The 16,199-nt window shown below is 32.7% G+C and overlaps 1 protein-coding gene and 1 long non-coding RNA gene across 6 annotated transcripts; both read left to right on the top strand.

Annotated features, from left to right (window-relative positions):
* Window positions 1–5,170: 5,170 nt before the first annotated feature.
* On the top strand, window positions 5,171–11,495 carry LOC129792628 (facilitated trehalose transporter Tret1-2 homolog). Of its 4 annotated transcripts, none has more exons than XM_055831908.1 (3): window positions 5,171–5,760; window positions 7,380–7,563; window positions 10,009–11,495. In XM_055831908.1, exons 2-3 carry the CDS (start codon window positions 7,432–7,434, stop codon window positions 11,359–11,361), a joined length of 1,485 nt encoding a protein of 494 aa, XP_055687883.1. In that variant the 5' UTR covers window positions 5,171–5,760; window positions 7,380–7,431; the 3' UTR covers window positions 11,362–11,495. The 4 variants fall into 4 exon arrangements, with proteins under 4 accessions (XP_055687883.1, XP_055687882.1, XP_055687885.1 ...); XM_055831907.1 differs by having other exon boundaries at window positions 5,172–5,873; XM_055831910.1 differs by having other exon boundaries at window positions 5,174–5,760; window positions 7,367–7,563.
* Window positions 11,496–12,276: 781 nt separating this feature from the next.
* Window positions 12,277–15,122, top strand: LOC129792705 (uncharacterized). Of its 2 annotated transcripts, XR_008750835.1 has the most exons (5): window positions 12,277–13,123; window positions 13,370–13,557; window positions 13,627–13,856; window positions 13,988–14,029; window positions 14,107–15,122. It is a non-coding gene; the product is annotated as an uncharacterized LOC129792705 (long non-coding RNA). The 2 variants fall into 2 exon arrangements; XR_008750834.1 differs by having other exon boundaries at window positions 12,873–13,557.
* Window positions 15,123–16,199: the final 1,077 nt, after the last annotated feature.

The raw sequence follows: 16,199 nt of genomic DNA, 5'->3' as shown, positions 1-16,199 counted from the left end.
TTCGTGAAAAATTTTCCTCAACTTCCTTTTGCCCTAAATTGACTTTCACGCAAAGGGGGTCCCTTATTAGGGAAATGTATTCATTGGAAATTTTTGTTGTACTCCACGAAATGTGTTGGAAAAGTGAGAATTTTATGAACTCACAAAGGTTCCTTGTAAGTATTTCCATAATGAAGATTAATTTTATGTGGATTTTTTGTGCTTTAGTGCGAGAAATCAAAATGAGGTCAGATAAAATGTATTTCTTCCGTGATCGCAAGCTTATACAGGAGTCATTAAAACGTCAATATCGTAAGGAATATTTTATAATACATCGCAGTTCCTTATATCACATAGTTTTTATTATGAGGAAGTTATACATATTATTTAAAAAAAAAATTGTTGGTTTTGATTCTAGAAGTCCATTCGGATAGTTTTTCTTGATATTGATTTGATATTCTTAAAGGGTTCTAAGTTCTAATAGAATTCGGTCGAAATTTGGCAATATATTTAGATAGGTTGTACAATGTACATACATAATATAAATAATTCCGTTTTTAAAAATTTGGAAAATCTAAAGAATTTATCTTATTCTTAGTATTTTTATAAATTCTCTATTTGAAGAAAATTAGAAAAGAGATTTTGCGAAACTCATAATTTCATTGGTTGAAATCATGAGACAAATTTAAGTTTTTCTCATTGAGAAAAAATTATAATATTATGGAATTTCTGTATAGCAAGAGAAGAAAAGATATAAATTACTTAAATGCCCCAAAACAGGTGCGTGCTAAATTCTGGTGCTATTATTGCGAGCATTTTTGTAACATTGTTTATTCACGCTTACTCTACTGCGTGATAGAGACCGCTTCGACGCAATTGAGTTGGTATTCCTTATATCTTTCTTTAAATTTTTGTTTCTAATGAACTCAGTATACCTAACATTTCCAACTAAAGGTTGCAGAAAGGAAACGACATACATTATGTACGTAGCTATGTATATCTATGTATGTAGGTGGTTATTTAGAGTTTAAAGCACTTTCAATGTTTCTTAAAATTTGTATATTTTAAGAGCTCAGCTAATTTTTGAATCGAATTTAACTCAAATTAAACTTTCACAGCCTAAAGCATCTCACAAGAACACACCAAAACTCTGTGACTATTCTTTCAAGTCTAAAATGCTGAAAAGGTGGCAACATTGAAAATTAATGAAATCTAATTTAATCAACTAATAGATTTTAATTGAGTTAAGTTATTAAAAAAAATTCTACCACCAAAAGTATGAGTAAATTTAAATAATTTTATTCTGCAAGCTAAAAGATAATGATAAACGCACTCCTCTTGCTATAAAGTTGGTATTTCGCAGAATGCGTTGTATTTTGATTTATCAGTGTTGACTTAAAAGACGTAAAACTATGATTTAATATTTTTTTTCATTCCTTGATCTCTAACGAAAATGCTTGTTGATATGATTAAAGGGATAAAATGACTGAACACGATCATTTTGATTTTGAAAAATTTTAAATTATAAATATTATAAAAAATATTGTGAATGATTGTAGCAAAGCAAAAAAACAAAGAATAAAGTTCATTGCGATTACTTACTTAAAGTGATAAGTCAATTATAATGCGTCATAATGCGGAATATGATTTTTTTTATTATGACAACAACAGTGATCATCTATTTATCTATTTGAATGACTATGAACTGGATAAATATGGGAAGAATTAATGCGAATTGATGAAGGTCTCTCCGCGATCACTTGTAATTCGAATGACACGAAAAAATCATCATTATAGCTGCACTCGGTGAGGGACACATTGAAGTGATTGTAAAAATGACTGGTGACAATTTAAAAACACTTTTTAGAGAGATAAAGGATTGCCTTCAGATTGGAACAATCAGCTGCTGAATGATAGTGCTACTGAAACTCATCAAATTGATTGGTATTTTGATCAATTATATTGGAAAGAAAATTGAAGTGCCCCCTTCTTAATAGCTATGTGGGTCAAATAAACATATTGATTGTCGATTTTTTATCATTGTACAAAAAATAATCATTTAGTTATTGAAATGTTCGTCATACAGAGGCGATCAAGGGCGATTTATTCCTCTCTTGCACGAGTATCCATTTTATGACGGTCTGCGCTAAATTAGCATGATATTTCTTCTCAAATCACACACACACTTCATTATAGTGGTTCACATCTAGTTTCTTGTCATGCCAGCAAGAGTCTCTTTTAAGTTCCACTTCTTTTAGTGTGATTCACACTTTACGGCAATTTAATTATTCAAAAATAATTAAGAAGAAGAGACAGGAACGAAGGTGGCTCAATCGCTATTGGTACAATCTTGTTAATTTTTGGAAAACATTATTAGATGGAAAATTGATGAAAGATTTAAAATAAATAAATTTCATAATAGTGAAGTAATGTTCTCATTTTCATTTACTTAATGTTAATGAACGGATAAGATAGATATAAGCTGATATTAGTAAAATCCTTTTAATAAAATTTTAATAGTAATTTCTCTGTCTCTTCAATCAATATTATCGAACTGTTTTCCAAGAAGTTCGAAAACTTTTCCTTTAATCGAATCCTTTCGGTTTTTAATAGATAAGGAACTTTTTATGCCATTTTTATGCTCCCACAGTCAACAAAAAATAACTTCCGAAATTAATAAAAACCGTAATGGGCAAATCTGGGTTAATAAAAGTAATCTAATCTAATCTAACTTTTTTTTTACCATATCATCTCATTGACTACTGTTTTCTTACGTATTCTATTCCTCCATGGACACTGGACAGTTCACAATTTATTACCCAAAAAAAGCTTTTTTTGCGCAAAGTGCAATGAATTTTCGCGAAGCAACGAATGATTCATTTTCGGGCGCCATTTAATAAAAAATCTCTCATAATTTACTAATATTCGTTATCAAGCTTTTTAGCATTGCTGATGATGGAATCTTTTTAGCAAATCTGACGATTTTCCTTAAAATAAGCGCTAATTATAATAAAAGTCTTCTATTCAGGCCGTATTGGTATGCGCTGATAAATTTTAGTGATTGGTGGCTGTTCATATACACATATTATGTATAAAATAAATTAGCGAAAAAATAGAAAAAAATGTCTAATTGAAAGAATTAATAAAAGTATTTTTGAATTACGAATTTTGGCTAACTAAGAAAATTCCATTATTTAAAGAAGAACAAAGTTGTGGTAATGTTTGAGAGATTTCAAATGATCTTATGAGAGAGAAAAAGTTCCATTGACTTTGGAATGGCAAAAAGAATTTATGAGTAGCAGATTTTTCATTGTGATATAGTAGATAGATTGTAGATTAATTTATTGACAGTGTAAACACTTGTAAAATCACCTCGTTATACTTTTTCAAATAAAACTTGATAAGGCTAGAAAAAAAACTTTAAGACGATAAGTCTTGCAAAACTCTATAATCCAAAATGATCGAGATATTCACGCATTCATAATTTTATCCATTGCGGCATATCAGATTGTATTTGGCAAGAGCGAAAATTGCTTCGGCAATGCGTTGTGTAACAAAATGGCAATGCATTTCCGAGTTCCTATAACTGAAAGTTTTGAGAGGAAGAGCAATGAACGATGGGAATTCTTAGACATATACTGTGAGAGACGATTGAAGATTGCCTATATGTGTGCTGTAAGAAATAATATTTTCTCTCCTATGACCGCCTTTTTCCGACCTTGTGAGTAGTTACTGCTCTTTAAAATTACATCAACGACATGTGATGTGAATTTAGAAGAAAAAAACCAGGTCATGCACTCTCGCAAAAGTGAGCAGTCTACACTGTACAGAAATTTCTGCACGCTGCGTCGTAACAGGTAGGTCTAAAAGTTTGGGTTATTTTTTTTTTAATGAAAATTAAATTATTTTGTTATTTTTTGTTTAATATTTTAAGTAAGCACACATTACTAGGCTCTGATTTATGTTTTATTAAAAAACATTATGTGGGTTAATGGATGTTTTAAATATAGAAAAGTATATAAAATGGCATTCATCCAAGAAGATAAATTATTTACTAAAATAGCAACATTTAGTCACATAAATACATAAGTAGGTACGAAGAATATCCAGTAAAATCAAAAAATTGTCATAAAATTAATCTTGATTGGAAATAACCACAATAGCATGTATATTAACCCAGATGTGCCTGCATGATATTTTAGTTTGATTTTAAAAATCTCTAAAAAAGTTTAATTTGATTAACCATAATTCTTGAAATTTTAGGTTAAGATGTTCTAAAACGTTTTCTTAAACCGAAAGTATTCGGTTTTTGCAAAAACGAAAATAATGTTACATTTTTGTGCAGTGAAATTAAAAAATTAAAGGATCAGGATGCTGAATCTGAATAAAAATTCTATTATTTATAAAAAAGGTCATTTTGCTATTCAGGGTACAAGATAAAAGAGTTTTATTCTTCGCTATAGAAGACTAATTCTCCAAAATTTCATAAAAAATCTCCAAAAATAAAAAAATATATATATAATTGGGATTCAGGATAAAAGTTTTTATCGTTGTTTAACTTTTATGATAAAAGTGTATCTTGGAGATCCTTTTATGAGCGGTTTTAGCCATTTTTATGGTGTTTGGTAATTCTGAAAAGTTTTAAATCTAGCAGATATTGATCTGCTTGATCTCATTTTAAAATTATCAAACCGAAATATTTTTTTCGTTCAGTTAAAGAAATAAAAGATTTCTTTTGACGACTTCTATACCTACTATAAAAGTTCATAGCTGAATTTTCCTCTAAAATTGTTTAACCGTTCTAAATATATAGTACAGTGGACAAATCTGGCTTAATAATAATAAAATCTTGAACCATTTATGATTTTATTTTCCTAAATCTTAAATTATAAAGAAAACAGCTTACGAACTTTCTTAGTAACTCAAATAGAGGGATTTTGCTGTGTCTGCTAACTGTTGCTGTTGTTGTTAACTTTGAGATGCATTTATTGGAAAAAATCAAGGGTAAAATTGACAATAAATGAAAAAATCATTTCCTTGTGGGATTTATCTATTGGGGGGATAAGGAAAATTCTCCGCACAATAATTTCTCAATAAGTTCGTCAAGTACCACCCACTTCACCGAGCTCATTTTTCCAAGATAGTGCGTTGGAATAAATTTAATTTCACAGCACAATTTAATCGTCAGTGTACAATGAGTCGCCAATAGAGACTCATCCATTTTGGATTTTACTGTGCCGAGAGATATTTTTGTAAAGAAAAATCTTGCACATGTGGTGGTCATTCGAATGGTGTATTTGCTGGTAACAAAACAGCTGACTCTTTTGCATGTGGATAGGCTTGTATAGCGATAGGGGACTGCTCGAAGAAGACGTATATTTGGTGAAGCAGAGTCGATCGAAAAGCACTTCGTAACAAGAGATCGCGTCCCGCATCCGCGATCAGTTGCTCGTCAATATTTGCGGTGAAAAGAAGATTAATTTCACTCGCGAGCTGATCAACATTTCCATCCACTCTGGAAGAATTTATTTTTTTTTAAAAAGAAAAGTATTGTTGCAGCAGTGAAGATTTTATTAAAAAAAAAAACTTTTTTGTGGTTGCCACTTTTGGCAAAAATTGTGAGATAAATTTCTTAGTGCGTTAAATAAACATTTAATTGTAAAAAGTGCATAAAAAGTTGTGAAGTGAACACATTTTAAGAAACAGAAGTGAAAACAATCTTAACACATTTTTTGGAGTGCGTATGAGAGCAGTATTACTTACTTTGTGTGCCTCCTCAAAGTAAGAAGACAAAGCAGGGAGAACCTTGTCTCACAAACTGATAAATCAATTTACAAATCTTGTTAAAAAGTTTTTCGTCTCTTTTCGAAAAACATTGCGTCATAGAACGATAAGTAAATAAAACATTTAATTTTCTTGAGTATATTAATTCCCGCCACATAATTAAACTTAATTTTTCCTGACGACACAATGAAGAAAATTAACGTGGAGGTGTGCTGCGTGGTAATTTAGGAAAGGAGTAAATAAAAGAAGTAATGATGTGATTAGAGAGGACTTAAATGGGCCAACATTGCGATCTCACAATCATAAATTGAAGCTCTTTATTTGGACAATTTTTATTGCAAGAATTGACTTTGTCTTCTGTTTTTGTGATAAGCATGAAAATATACTTTAAAAAAATTATGTAAATAGGTATAAAATCTTTTTAAAGTTCTCCTTCAATGCCTTCCAAAGTATAATGTTCATTGTTGAATTTTTTGGTACAGTTACGAGTGATTTTTGTAAACATGTGATTATGAATAGATTTTTCTCAATGAAAAAACTTCCTTGTTATGTATTTTTTATTGAGGGTGTTAAAATAGTTTGAAAATAATAACAAAATTAATAGTTTTTACCTGAGATTCTTCGAATTAGCGACGTTAAGCTATATACAAAAGTATCGATTATCTCAGTGAGATCTTCGAGATATTATAGCATAAGTCAACTTTTCTGGAATTTTCGATATGAAATAAAATTATGTACAACGGGCACGTTCTCTTGAAGTCTCTTGAAGAAATTAGGCTACAATTTGACCTCAAGATAAACTTCTTTTGTCGCTCTGATTTCTCTGAGTGCATAAATACGAGAAATACTCATCATATAGCAAAGTGATAATCTTGGCATGTTTTTTTTTTCATGCTGATTTCACAAGTTGTGTTGAAAATGTGTGTTTCTGTGCAAATAATCTCTTATTATGTTTTCAAAAAAATGAAAAAAACGTGAAAAGTGAATGCAGAATAATTTCAACGTCATCACTGCACTCGCGGGAATTTAATTGATCAATTTTCAATTTATAATAGCACTTGTGCAAGATTCGATGGCTTTCTATGCAAATTCTACGAGTTATTTGAATTAAAATTGAATTTTATCCTTGTCAGTGACGAGATGAAGGACAAGAATTTTTTTTGTTAGACCAGAGCTAAGAGAAATCCAATAGACAAAAGAGTTTAGATGAAAATTTCATGAAAAACATCTCGATGTCTGGAAGAAGTTCGGTTCGAGAAAATGACGAATTCGCACACAAAGTTCATCAAAAAATTTGTAATTTTTTTTCAACGTTGTATTTTGGTGATAAGTAAATTAGAACTTGATAAGAATCGATTACTGTCGCGGAGATTTCATTGTGTCTATTTATGCCACGTGAGGTCTAGCACCTCTGGCACATTTATTATCTCTGGATTTAATTGGCCAATGTTTTTGGTCAATTTTTTTACATAAAAGCACACCTTCCAATTTCACCTGAGGCACTTTCATTTTTGCACCCACTGTAGAGTGACTTCTCGTTCAAGCATCGCGTAAAAATAAAAGCAAACAAACTAAATGAAAAAATTGTGTAATAAACGTGCAGTTTTTTCTTCCAGTAATCTTGCAGAAGAGTTTGTTGCGCGAAGGCACAACAGTTGCAGGTGAGAGATGCCAGAGGAGAAGGTCCAGGGCAAATCTTCGGAGCCACTGAGCAAGGGCGAAAAAATTGAACCATTCGAGGAGGATCAACTGATATTTGGCAATGCAACACACAAGAAGTTTTCACCTCTATGGCGACAGGTACGACGGAAAATTCCAATATAAAATTCATAAATGTTTTGGTGCTTTCAAATCTCTTTTTTTGTGACTGCCCAAACAACTATCCATCGCACGGCCACACTGTAGCATGAGTCAGATTGCCACAGAGCTCTATACCTACCATTAGGAGTTGAGATCAGAAAATTTTGCAAGAAGAGATAAAAGTCTAAGGAAAGAACAAAAAAATTGTTTTTATCTTCCTTAAGACACGATGCTAAATCTTTGTCCAGATAGCAAGAAATTATTCGTTTCCCACATACCGGTTCTGTCTGAGAAATAATTTTATTAAAAAACTAATTTGATAGTGTGTCTCGATAGAATTGATTGGTTACCTTAGAAGTTCGTTTAGAGGTGTGCAAATACATACATACCTACATGCATACATTAAAATTTAAATGAAAGAAATAATATGAGAGAGTTTAATTTGCAACATCAACGATTCTTTTGCTCTCTATAAAACGTTTCAATGCCTTTCCGTATCTGAAAAATTTAATAACAATAATTTTGCACAAGTTTAGAGAATTTATTTAAAATCTGAGGATTGTTCTGATAACTGAGTGAGTCAGATTCTTGATTTTAGTGAGCCGTTAGTAACTTACCTGACTTATGATGTTGGAAAAAACTTTTCGTTGAAAAAATTCTCACGATATGTTAAAATTCATGTACAATAAAACAAAAACAAAAAAAACTCGGCGAACATGTTTGGCAACCTAATAACGTTCGGAAAGCAGAGATTTCATTCTCACTCCGTAAAACTTTTAAAATTAAGAAGGATCGCTATTCTCAACATCGTCTCTCTAAAATTAGATTCTCCCGCAATAAAGATGCGACATAATACGCAAAATTTTTGTCGAGGTTTTAAAATTCATGTATTGGTTATTTTTTTTCTCTTAAGCAAGTTTTATTATTCGTTGGTGGTATTTTGCAAGAAACCTCTCATTTCTTAAAATTCATTGCTCATGTTGCTTGTTTATCGATTCGTAAATGACCTTTGAGGTCTCCTTGTCTTGGGAGTGATCAAAAAATTTTGCTCTTTAAAAGAGCAATAACACCACGAGGAAATGAAATGTTGATGATTTCTTAAATTGATTTTTTTCAATAACAATCAAGTAAATCTAACGGCTGCACTGTTATATCTTGAATTATGTATGAAAAACAATATTATGCGTATACCTATATTAATATTAATTTATCTAATTTACAAAGGGGGGCCGGGCCACCAACACTGAGATTCTCTTAAGTTGATATAAAAGTTTATTTAAAAAAAAAGCAATATCAAAACACTTTGGTCAAGATTTTCATGTAGTTATCTACTATTAAAAGAAAACTAATCACAAAAACTTGAAATTGTTCCAAAGATATCATTTTTATATTTCGAGATAACTAATAAAATGTTGTTTTTTTGTTCCTTAATACACTATACCCTCAAAAAGTTTTCGCGTGAACAAAAATGTCGTATTTATTAAGGAAAACTTCTAATGTCTCTAACTCTGGCTATATGTAGTTAACCGATTTTCGAAAATTGGCTAGTTTTGGAAAAGATTATCATTTTTATAATTGTGGTAGATTTTTTGAAATTCGGTCCAACCGTTATTTTTTGCAACCATCTTGGTAAACCTATGCGAAGGTAGATTTTCCAAAATTTAATAAATTTTTTTTTCAAAACTGCACCGTTTTTGACAAATAAACAATTAATGGAAAGTTAATTTAATTCTCTTTTCAAATCTGGTTAATATTTGAAAATCGGTTAACCATTGCTGGATTTATAGGCACTTGTTTACCTTTAATAAAAAATACGTCACTTTTGCTAACTTGAAACCTTTTTGAGGGTAGTGTAGGTAAAAAATTAAATTCAGTGTTTTGTGTTGAGAATGTTTAGCTGTTTAGAAAATCATAAACCCGAGGAAATGGATTAAAATTTATCATTTCATTATCATCATTCCATTTACATTTTTCATCTTTTATAGTGGGTCCCACACCCCGTGCGTCTATCGTCATCTAAGTGTTGATTCCCACCCCAAGGACTAAACGATGGAGACGTCCCTTCACTGGTTGTACGTTCTTTGTTGCTAAGAAGAGATCTTACAAAAGTTTTGTAAAAAAACATTTTTCTGGAATCATTTTGATAAACTTGTGATGTTTTATGTTTATGAAATACCAATTAAATTATTCTATGGTTTCTGCTCACTCAGATTTTAAACTTATATACAATCATCCCTATAAGAATATTGTAAGAATCTATTCTATTGTTAAAGTTTATTATTTATTATTTATTTCAAGTGTAATTACTCATTATTATCCTGATTATTAATTATAATATTTTTATAAATTAAATTTAAACTCTTTTTTATATTCCATCTCTTAATATAATTCTTAATTCAAATCCTTTTTAATTTTATATTTTATCCCTTTTTTTTTAATTCAAAGGTTTGGGCCGCATCTGGCGCAATTCTAGCCACAATTTCTGCAGGAATGACATCAGGATACTCAGCCACACTCTTACCTCAACTCCAGGCGAATGATAGTGAGATTGTAATTACACATGATGAATCCACCTGGATTGCCTCAATGGCGGCCTTGCCTATGGCTGCTGGATGCCTCATGGCGGGATATATGATTGAGCTCTGTGGAAGGAGAATGTCCCACTTGATCCTATGCGTACCCTTTGTCGTTGGTTGGGTAATGATTGGTATGGCGCGCACAATCATCTGGATTCTCATTGGAAGATTCCTCACGGGGCTGTGTGTTGGACTCTTAGGACCTGTGGGAACAGTATTTATTGGAGAAACTAGTGGCCCCAAGTATCGGGGGATTCTCCTTGCCGCCATTTCATTAGCAATTGCTGTGGGTATTCTTATTGCACATATCATAGGGACTTTTCTCAATTGGAAAGTCACCGCAATTATTTGCGGAATTTTCCCATTACTGTGCTACATTGTGGTCTTCTTCGTACCTGAAAGTCCTTCGTGGTTGTTGTCGAAAGGGGATGTGTCCAAGGCGACAGACGCTTTTTTCTGGCTCCGTGGATATGATGAGGAATCCATTGCAGAGCTAAAGAGCTTAATGAAGAAGTACCAAAAGATCGAAGGACAAAAGGTTACGTGGGCAGAAACATTCGATAGGCTCAGACAACCTACATTTTGGAAGCCAATGGTTATCCTACTAATTTTCTTCTTTGCCCTCCAATTTTCCGGCGTGAATACTGTTGCATTTTATTCAGTGACCATCATGAAGGATACCCTCGGAGATGGGATTAATGAATATCTAGCCATGATCATACTGGACATTGTACGTACCATTATGTCCGTCATAGCATGCATACTGCTGAGGGTGGCTGGGAAGAGACCTCTATCGATTACAAGTGCCTTTGGAGCGGCATTCTCCATCTTCGGACTGTCAGCTTTCCTCCTATTAGCACCACCAAATTCCACATCACTCGCTTGGATTCCTCTGACATGTCTCGTTGCATACATTTGCTTCGTCAGCATTGGACTTATGCCTATTCCATGGTGTCTCACTGGGGAGCTCTTCCCGCTCTCAGTGCGTGGCGTTGGATCTGGGATCTCATCAGCATTTAACTTCTTCACCTTCTACGTGGTAGTTCAAACAGGACCTTATATGTTCCGTAGCCTCACAACACCAATAACATTTGCAATTTACGGCGCTGTAGCATTCCTGGGTGGTATCTTCCTTGTCTTCTTCCTCCCAGAAACACGCAATAAAACATTGCAAGAGATCGAGGAGACCTACATGAGGTGGAAAGACAAATCCCAACCGTAGGATTTATTTTTTTTTATAAAAAATAAGAACATTTGTATGTCGTGTTGTATGTGTGTTTTAGTCACAAATCTTAAACAATTTTACTCTATAAGGTATAACGAAAAATACAGTGATTTTTTATTATACAAATTAAATTGAGAATGTTTTATTCAAAACCTCTTCGCCACGATAAATCAATATTATCCAACATATTTTTTCCAGCACGGTATGCTGTGTATGATATGCTATGTATATGCTTTTTGCTTAATGGGCTCCATTGTGGACCTCTCATTCGGCCCAAAAGAACTGCTGGAAATTCGCAGAAAACACTTCGCGTGCGGAGATGCTTCGAAAAGGTGAACAACACCCAGCAGAGTGTCTCTCTCGCGGTAACTCTATCAGGTTTCTACAAAAGCGACAAGAATTTGGCACACTGTCACCTCAATGAAAGGCCTGCAAGTTTTGTCGCAAATATTTGGTTGAGTATGAAAATTTTTTAATTCTAAGAAAGCTCGCTGGTGGTATTGAGCTTTTCGAGATCTTGGGCCGTGTGAATATCTTGTCAAGGTTTTTGGGGAAGTCCCACCGAGACTGGTTTGCAAGTTAGCGCTTTTCAGTCTTATACAAAAACATATTGAGTCATCATATTTTGTGAAAGTTCATCAAAGAATTTATAACAACAGGTTACAGGTTCTTAAATGAATAAAAAAAATAAACTTTAGGCTTAAAAACAATTTTTGTGGTTTTGCACTTTCGAATTTGAAAATATATTTTTTAATAAAAATTACAATAACAACACTGATATATATAATCATTATATATTATTCCTAATTATATATTAAAAAAAAATAAGAGAACTTTTTACTTTTTACATGACTTAACAGTCTTCATCATAACTTAATAGTAGGTACTTACCTTATGAGATATGTATCTATATAATATGCTTACTATGCTTACCTATATTTACCCTATTTAACCATTTAGCTTATTTTATAATTTTTGTATAGGTATATTAAAGTTAGTGATAATGCATCCACCGTTATGCGAGTTGGTGTACCACAAGAAAATATTTATGTGAGTTTAATTTTTAAAGTTGAATTTTTTGTACCTAAAGTTTAGTAAGTTGATGAAGAAAATTGGCTATACTAGCTTTTCTATTAGGCTTATAGAAAATTCTGACCTAGTTTTGGAAAAATCATGCAGACGATATCCTAAACTAAATAGTTGAAACGTAGTAACAATTTTTTTTGAGGCAAATATAGTCAGTCAAGCAGATCAGGATATAAATATTAGGGAAGTGACGTACAACAGAACTTTTCTTACAAATTTGATTTTCCATAGAAAAGGATAAAGTAGCTTTATTATTTTAAGGTGAAAAAAAAAACCAAAAGACATTTTAACCCAAATATCTTTTTTTCACAACCATTCTCATATGAGATGTCAAAAACCTACTTACAAAGGTTGAGTATGATCTGCGGGGGTTGTATTTAGCAACGACTACAATACGTGGTATACCACATAACGTACTACAGTACATATGTATATGGGATACCAACTATAATATTGTGTCAACCCTGATCATGCTCAGGGGCGATTGTGTGTACCCGTCACCGTATGGATCGGCTCGTCGATTCCGTCGGCATTAACATCCGATTTAGTAGACCGAAATCGGTCTCGATGTCAGCCGATCATGTCGGTGTCTTTTAAATAGGTCGATTTCGGCTTCGACGTCTGCCGATAACGTCGGTATGTCAATTTTTTGGTGCAAAAGTGAAAATATCAGGTAAGTTTTTCTATTTTTTCATAAAATAATTAATTTAGATACAGAATTAGTGATAAATGTAAAGAAAACTTTAGTTTAGATGCTAGATTATGGTCAGAACATGGGGGATTCTAAAAATCCGGCCAATAAATCTTCCAAATTTGCAATTTAATATTTGCCTTCTTTGGGGTCACTGTTTTTCAGAGTCTCTAACAATTTCATACAACACCCATTTTTAGGTAAATTTTATTGAATTTTTCTTGGCAGGATCTTGATCCTTGCCGTGTGTGATGGTTTTATATTTATGGTGAAAACCTCGTGCTGCGGAATCATCGACCAGCACTGAGTGTTCTGGGCAGGAGGGACTACCAATGTGGTGAGGAAGTTGGTCTGGTGATCATTGGTTCCGGCTCCGGAGGCTGGCTGCTATTAAAGCTACCCAGTTGGGGATTAAGGTACGAAACACATTAAGTTTGGTTTGTTTCCTTGATTCAGTAAGAACTGATAAATTTCTTTTTATCCAGACCGTGTGCATTGAGAAGAACGACACATGTGGTGACACCTGCCTCAATGTGTGATATATCCCATCGAAACCTCTCCTCAATAATACCCATGGACATTGCGCAGCTCTTCAAGAAGAGACGCATCTCATTAAGGGCTACGGGAGAATCACGTCAGCCAAGGAAGTCACCGCCAAGACGGAATCTGGCTAAGAGATGACTGCAACGGGAGCAGAAGTCACCCCATTTCCCCGGTAAGTTCACATTATTATTTCACGGCTGCCTTTACCCATTCCAAGCTATCTTATGAGAAAGGAGTTTACACGTTTCCTTTATGTAAAATTAAAATTAAATTAAATAGTAAATTTTGTCGATTTTTTTGCAGGCGGATGGGTCGAAAGGTGATAAAACGAAGGCTTGAAAAATGGTATGTATACTTTAGAAATTATTTTGTTTTTAATTTATCTAATGATTAAATTTTTGCCTGTCTTTCTATGCCGGAAGCATCTACAAGGGGTGTCCATATCAACGTACACGCGACTGTGACTTTTATAAATCCACGTGGGAAGCTAGCTGCCCCTCAGAGGGATACCATCTACGGAAACATCCACAACTCTGCGTGGGAGTCTAGCTGCCCCTTAGGGGAATACCGTCGGAGGCACCAGAGGCACTCGCAATTCTTCAGTATTAAAAAAACGACGTTCTTCAAGCTTCCGTTGTCGAAGATCTTCGTGTTACAGCATGCATCATGGGATTCACATGCAGATAAGCCCAAAATTAATTTACCTACTTAGGTTTAGTAACAGATATTTCCAAATTAGGATAGAAAGATCAATTCTAAGTCAAAATTCTTTAACATTTTTCGTAAGAATTTCTAAAACTCTTATTTTTACTGAATCCATTAAACTTAAAGAAAAATTTTAAAGCATTCTATATAAAACATGCAAATCTGTAGTTTTTGTAATTAAATTATCTTATAATTTTGAAAATATTTTTAGATATTCAAAAAGAATATCTTTACTAGTTGTCAGAACTATTTTTGTATAATTTTTCGAACTTATCGTTCTCTAGATATGTATATAACTCCCGGAAAATCTTATTTAGACCTCCTACGTACCCTTTTTGCGAAATATTCTTTTTTTAAGATAACAAAGAATTTGAAGTCACACATGAATAGATTCAGAACAGAATCTTTCCAGGAAAACTCGTGAAAAATCATCATTTTTTGCTTTAAGTTGCGTAAAAATGTTGATTTTTTATTTATAAAATGTAATGATGATGATTTATAAAAATATATTAAAGACAAAAAAAATATAATTTAATAGAAAAATATTTCAAATGAAAAAAATTACAGAGAAAAAAATAAAATTAAAAATTAGCAATAGGAATTATTTCTAATTTTCTTAATGGAATTCAACTGCAGGCGAAAAATATGTAATTTTTATAAATTTTATGTAAAATTGTTATTTTTTTGTATTTTTTTTATATTATATTAAATAAAACTGAAAAAATAAAGAAAACCCGATTTTTTAATAAAAAATAGATCGACGGTCTGCAGACGGTATCGGTTGTGACGTCACAATGGTAGGGTCGATTTTCGAGCCGACTGGGGTCGATTTCGAACCAATTAATTGACCGATTTTGCACCAAAAAAAAGTCTCACGGGGATAGGGCATTCAATGTTAAATGTCGGCAGACGAATCGATCTATGCGTCGGCAAATCGTCTGTTGATATGCTCGATTTTGTCGTTCGAAATCGACTCTACATCGACAGATTTACGGTGACGGGTAGGTACTAAAGGAGCATGTTTCATGTTGTACATCACGTGGGTGTAAACATGATTTAAAAAAGAGCGGTTGATTTGAAAAATAAAACGGCGAAAATTATAATTGGAGATAGATTGTTTTTTTTAACTCTTCTTATCTTATAATTCAAGAGTTGTGAGATTTTTGGTATTCTTTGTGAAATTTTCGTGAACTCTCATTTCTAAACGGTCTAGAAAAACAATCTTATTCTTAAAGTTCTTAGAATCTTCCTTTAATCGAATCTATTCGACTTTTTTGGAAATAAAATCATTTTGATGCCATTTTATACACTCAAAATCAGTAAAGTAAAATTGCCGAGCGTACTAAATGGGCCAATTTGAGTTAACAGTTTGTTCCTTATTTTATACGTAAATTGTTTTAAAACCTCTCCCAATGATTTCTTTACGAGATAGTCTACTGTTCTGTAGTGTTAATTTAAAGGTTAAAACAAACTTAAAATACATAGAAGCTCACTAAGCTCTTTAGGCAAGGCTCATTAAAACCATTAAAATGAGTATAAGTTAATATAACAAATAGAAGACGTCTGAAAGATCTGGAGAAGCGAATGTGCTGTACTTACAAGTTGTAATGTTTTTGTAAGACTGTTGGTCCATTAGTCTTTCCCACACGTGGCTCTTCTGAATACCTGTGGGAATTAGGGGGAGGGGATTGCGTATTTTTCAAAGCACAAGCTGTAATATAATTTATCAAAAATGTCAATTTTCATCTGAGAGAATTTTTTTTAAAGAAAGATAGGGCGTTACAAATTTACTTTCATTGGAGAATGAATA

The sequence above is a fragment of the Lutzomyia longipalpis genome, chromosome 3 (assembly GCF_024334085.1).
Source record: "Lutzomyia longipalpis isolate SR_M1_2022 chromosome 3, ASM2433408v1".
Taxonomy (NCBI): domain Eukaryota; kingdom Metazoa; phylum Arthropoda; class Insecta; order Diptera; family Psychodidae; genus Lutzomyia; species Lutzomyia longipalpis.
This window is presented reverse-complemented; position numbering and strand designations above follow the sequence as displayed.

Excerpts from the sequence above, each read along its gene's own strand:
- LOC129792628 (XM_055831908.1), top strand. The coding sequence starts at position 7,432 with ATGCCAGAGGAGAAGGTCCAGGGCAAATCTTCGGAGCCACTGAGCAAG. Across the intron at positions 7,564-10,008 it reads TTTCACCTCTATGGCGACAG|GTTTGGGCCGCATCTGGCGC; the intron begins GTACGACGGAAA and ends TTTAATTCAAAG.